The sequence below is a fragment of the Nanorana parkeri genome, unplaced genomic scaffold (assembly GCF_000935625.1).
Source record: "Nanorana parkeri isolate BGI_ZX_2015 unplaced genomic scaffold, ASM93562v1 scaffold658, whole genome shotgun sequence".
NCBI classification, from domain to species: Eukaryota; Metazoa; Chordata; class Amphibia; order Anura; family Dicroglossidae; genus Nanorana; species Nanorana parkeri.
This window is the reverse complement of record NW_017306926.1, coordinates 175,808-178,866: the sequence shown is the minus strand read 5'-3', so window position 1 is coordinate 178,866 and position 3,059 is coordinate 175,808. Positions and strand designations below refer to the sequence as shown.

The 3,059-nt window shown below is 47.2% G+C and overlaps 1 protein-coding gene across 1 annotated transcript in view; it reads right to left on the bottom strand.

Moving 5' to 3' along the window:
- The window catches only part of PTPN21 (protein tyrosine phosphatase, non-receptor type 21), a 43,179-nt gene that overhangs the window by 30,857 nt on the left and 9,263 nt on the right, over positions 1-3,059 (bottom strand). The window contains exon 4 of the mRNA XM_018563356.1: positions 1,257-1,324. Within this exon, the coding sequence (XP_018418858.1) occupies positions 1,257-1,324 (68 nt within the window). The remainder of the gene's footprint in view (positions 1-1,256; positions 1,325-3,059) is intronic.

Below are 3,059 nucleotides of genomic sequence, written 5' to 3'. Positions count from 1 at the left end.
AAGAAACCTGGCAATTAAAAAATAAATTATTATTTTTTTCCTATTTACCCCGTTATTAACCTTTGTTCACCCTAATTAACTCCTTCTTGCCCATGGCTATTACTATTCTGCTGATTTTCTTTTTATTTCTATTTTGTAATCATTAATATTTTAAACTCATTTGTATTCCAGTCAGTGGGGAACATGAGCTTTGCTGATCAGAGAGCTCTAGCTCTGACTAAGCAGAGGACATGTCAGACCTCTGCAGTGAGACCACTGCTTCCACAATGCAGCACGTTGGCGAGGGACGATTTTTACTCAGGCCGTGGCTATTTTTTTTTTAAAGAAACCCAAATGTAATTCTTTGCATAGCTTTGGTTTTGATGAGGAACGGGATTAGCTGATTAAGGGCTTGTTCACACCAAATGCAGACCAGATCTGCATGAGTTTCTGCACACGCAGTGCAGTGGGTTGTGCTGCGTTTTTTGTCGCGTTTTTGCTGCGTTCCGGGCATTTTTTTAAAAAAGTTTAAAATGGGCTTTCATTGAGTTCCAGAGCGCTCGCATGCATTTTTTATGCGTTTGCATGCGCTCCAGAGCAGGTAAAATAGGGCTTGCTGCAGTTTTTTTTTTAACCTGCTCTGGAACTGAACGCTGCGGTGTGAACTACACCCCAAAATACCATTGGAATGCATTGGACGCAGTTTTGATCCGGTCTGTAACTGCTCCTGGAATGCGCTTGGTGTGAACGAGGCATGAAACTAAAAGTTCAGTTTGGCTTTAAATAAATCTTTTCAAATTTCAGATTAAACAACTAAGGAGTACGAGAACGCATTGATATTGAATAGTTCCCCAAAAAAGGGGTATTGTGCCCCAAATAACTGCTCTTTCCTTTACTTAGTCAATGGCCACAGACATATACAGGCAGAGATTCCGCCCCTCGGGTCTGCGCCTGGGAATAAGTCGGCTGTCTCCTCTATAGACAGCGGAGAGGAATTCTCATCTTTATGTTAATTTTATTGATCGGATTTATTTAGTTTGGGATTTTCCCAACAGATCGGCTTTGTTTGCCTTTCCCTTATCTCGCCAGGCAGCGCTGTTTGCTCTTGGCGGCTTAACAAGTAACCCGTCTATAGGACGGCGATCTGTACAGTCCGCAGGGCAGACGGAGAGCCCGTTGCGGTGCAATACAGTGGAAACAAAACAAACAAGGCCGGGGCATGGCGGTTTTCCTTATTCTGTACGGCACACGGATGGGTTAAGGGCGACGGCTCTTACCACAGGAAACAGAGCGTATCGCTGCAGGAAATCCTGCGATTCATACTGGTCATAGTCTCCAAAATCAGCTGGAAAAGACAAAAAAAAAAAGGGATAAGTCACCAATCAGCAGAGGGAGGGGAAAGCGTGGAAAGTGCTCAGGGTGTTATTCACACAGGTCATATCTCTACATGTTTCCATCTCCACCCTGCAAAGCCAAATCCGCCGGCGCAGGCCCAAGGGAGATGGGGCCGTGGTGCACCTGGGGCGTATCTACTAAACGCAGATACATTTTTATTATAATACAGGGTTTATAGAGCGCCAACAGTTTGCGTAGCGCTTTACAATATAAGGAAGACATTACAGTCACAATACAATTCAAGACAAGATGGTAAGGGGGGCCCTGACCCTGGGGGCTTACAATCTAAAAAGGGAGGGGGAAGTGATACACGAGGAGGGAGCTGTGTGGGGATGAATTGTTTGAGAATACTCTGCGATACAGAATCTCTCCTAAACTGTCCGCACCACCAACAATACAATCATACAATGGAGAAACTTTGTCTACAGTCCCGATATTTCCTGCAGAGATTTCCCAGCGGGCCCGAAAACCCTGAAAAGGACATGAAATTCTCTACACACACACCTGGACAATTTCAGAGTGACGAACTCACGTCTATGGGCACCAAAGCATTCACCTGTACACATTTCTGGGCAAACCCAAAGAAAGGACAGACTTAGGATCTGGCCTGCACATCCCACTGCCCCCCAAAAGTCTACGGCCACCTTAAAGGAATTTCTTTTTACTTTGCCCATTTAGGGCAAAAACAGGTTCTCTTGATAGCTCAACCCCTGCCACCGCCCCACCGACTGATTCCTACCCTTCCCACTCTCCCCTGCCGTTCTGTCCATTTGTCAGACATGGGAGCCCAGACCTTTAGTAAGCATCGTGTCACTTGTGTGGGGGAGATACACACAGTTATTCACCGTCTCAATGATTGGGCGTGGCAACGGCCCACATACCGCACCAGCCAGGTCGTTCTGGGGGCTCCGATAGACGAATGGAGTGGTGAAACTTAATGAAAAACTCCAGGTAACATTTGTACTGACCCTTGCTGTCGGGCTACTCTCGCACTGTAAGGCTGGGTTCACACTTGGGCGTTCGTAATATGCGCGTTTGACGTGCGTTTCGACCGCGATTTGCGGTCAACAAAGCGCGGGTTTACGAATTCTATCAGAATGTATCCTAATGGATACGCACGGAAAAACGCCCCCAAAAGAAGCTCCTTTACTAGTTTGGGTACTCACGCAGCTGGGCGGATCCCAGCACAATTGTCGGGATCCGCTTCAGCGTCTCAGTATACCGGCTACAGCTCGCGGTATACTGAGCCTAGGGTGACGGGGGGACGCTAGTTTGTGTCCTCCCGTTACCCTAAGGAGAACTATGGGGAGAAGCCTTAACCCCATATAGTTCTCCTTTAATGGGATTCCACTGCTTGAGCATTTTACAGCGCTTCGATCAGCCCAGGTGTGAACCAGCACTGAGGGTTAAATGCTTGTATTTGCCTAGGTTCAGAAATACCAAAAGATATACGCTCCCTCCAGCCTGTCTCCTCTTCTGCAGCAGTGATCAAATGTCCCTCAACGTCCTCGTGTCCTATACACTATGTATAGAATGTGATATTCGGAGACCTTAGGCCACTGCAGCGGAGGTGGGGGAGAGGCGGAGGGATCTGGTCTAAGAGCAAAGGGGCTCCACGGATCCGGTGAATATAATTTTTTAACCTAGACGAAAACAAGCACTTAACCCTTGCAGGGGGGGGGGGG